The sequence below is a fragment of the Penaeus monodon genome, chromosome 23 (assembly GCF_015228065.2).
Source record: "Penaeus monodon isolate SGIC_2016 chromosome 23, NSTDA_Pmon_1, whole genome shotgun sequence".
Classification (NCBI taxonomy): domain Eukaryota; kingdom Metazoa; phylum Arthropoda; class Malacostraca; order Decapoda; family Penaeidae; genus Penaeus; species Penaeus monodon.
Window position 1 is genome coordinate 36,742,943 of NC_051408.1, and position 730 is coordinate 36,743,672.

The 730-nt window shown below is 56.3% G+C and overlaps 1 protein-coding gene across 1 annotated transcript; it reads left to right on the forward strand.

The window, feature by feature from the left end:
• Positions 1–6: 6 nt before the first annotated feature.
• On the forward strand, positions 7–730 carry LOC119588397 (the record flags this gene model as incomplete). The annotated part of the gene is given in 2 exon segments (XM_037937077.1): positions 7–127; positions 298–730. Coding segments are annotated over 2 exon segments (426 nt in total). The 5' UTR covers positions 7–16.

Below are 730 nucleotides of genomic sequence, written 5' to 3' on the forward strand. Positions count from 1 at the left end.
GAGTCTCGGGGGCCTCATGAGTCCTCGGAACAGCCTGCCGGGCTTGCCCTCACTCGGCGTTGGCGGCCTGCTGTCTCCGCAACAGTTCCTTGCCAAACGACCTTCGCTGCAGGAGACCCCTTCTGAGGTAAGTGCCCATTTGTGTCTTTAATTTGATCAGAAAACAAAGAGATAAGCAAGTGCACACTTTTCATTCAATTCCGAACCGAAGCAAAATATCACTCGGTTAATATTTAAATAATTTCCTGCCACTGTGACTGATGATACATGCCTGAGTATCGTCTTCTCGCTCCGCAGCAGTTGCGGCCCCACATCACGCTGCAGAGGACCCGCTCGGCCCCGTCCCGTCCCCACCAGTTACCTCTGAGCGGCCATGCGCGCTCCGTGCCCCCGCCCACCACGAGCCTCGCCCCCGGCACCACCGCGTGCAGTGACCTCCGCCTCTCGGGAGCCTCAGGGACTTCGGGGACGGTCCTCGAGCCGCACTTCTCCCCGGCGACGTCCTACTCGCACCTCGGGCCCCCTCCGTCGTCGCCGGACCCAGCAGACAATGATATCACGGACCGCCTTGAGTCGCTCTGCCTCTCTGTCACAGAGCATGCTTTGGGCTGAGTGCAAATCTTGTTACAACCAAGGAATTCACCATCCACAAATGCTACGTGACTGGGAATCTTTTATAGGTAGATTATTCGGAAAATGTATGCTCTTCGCATTTGTGTATTTTTCTGTG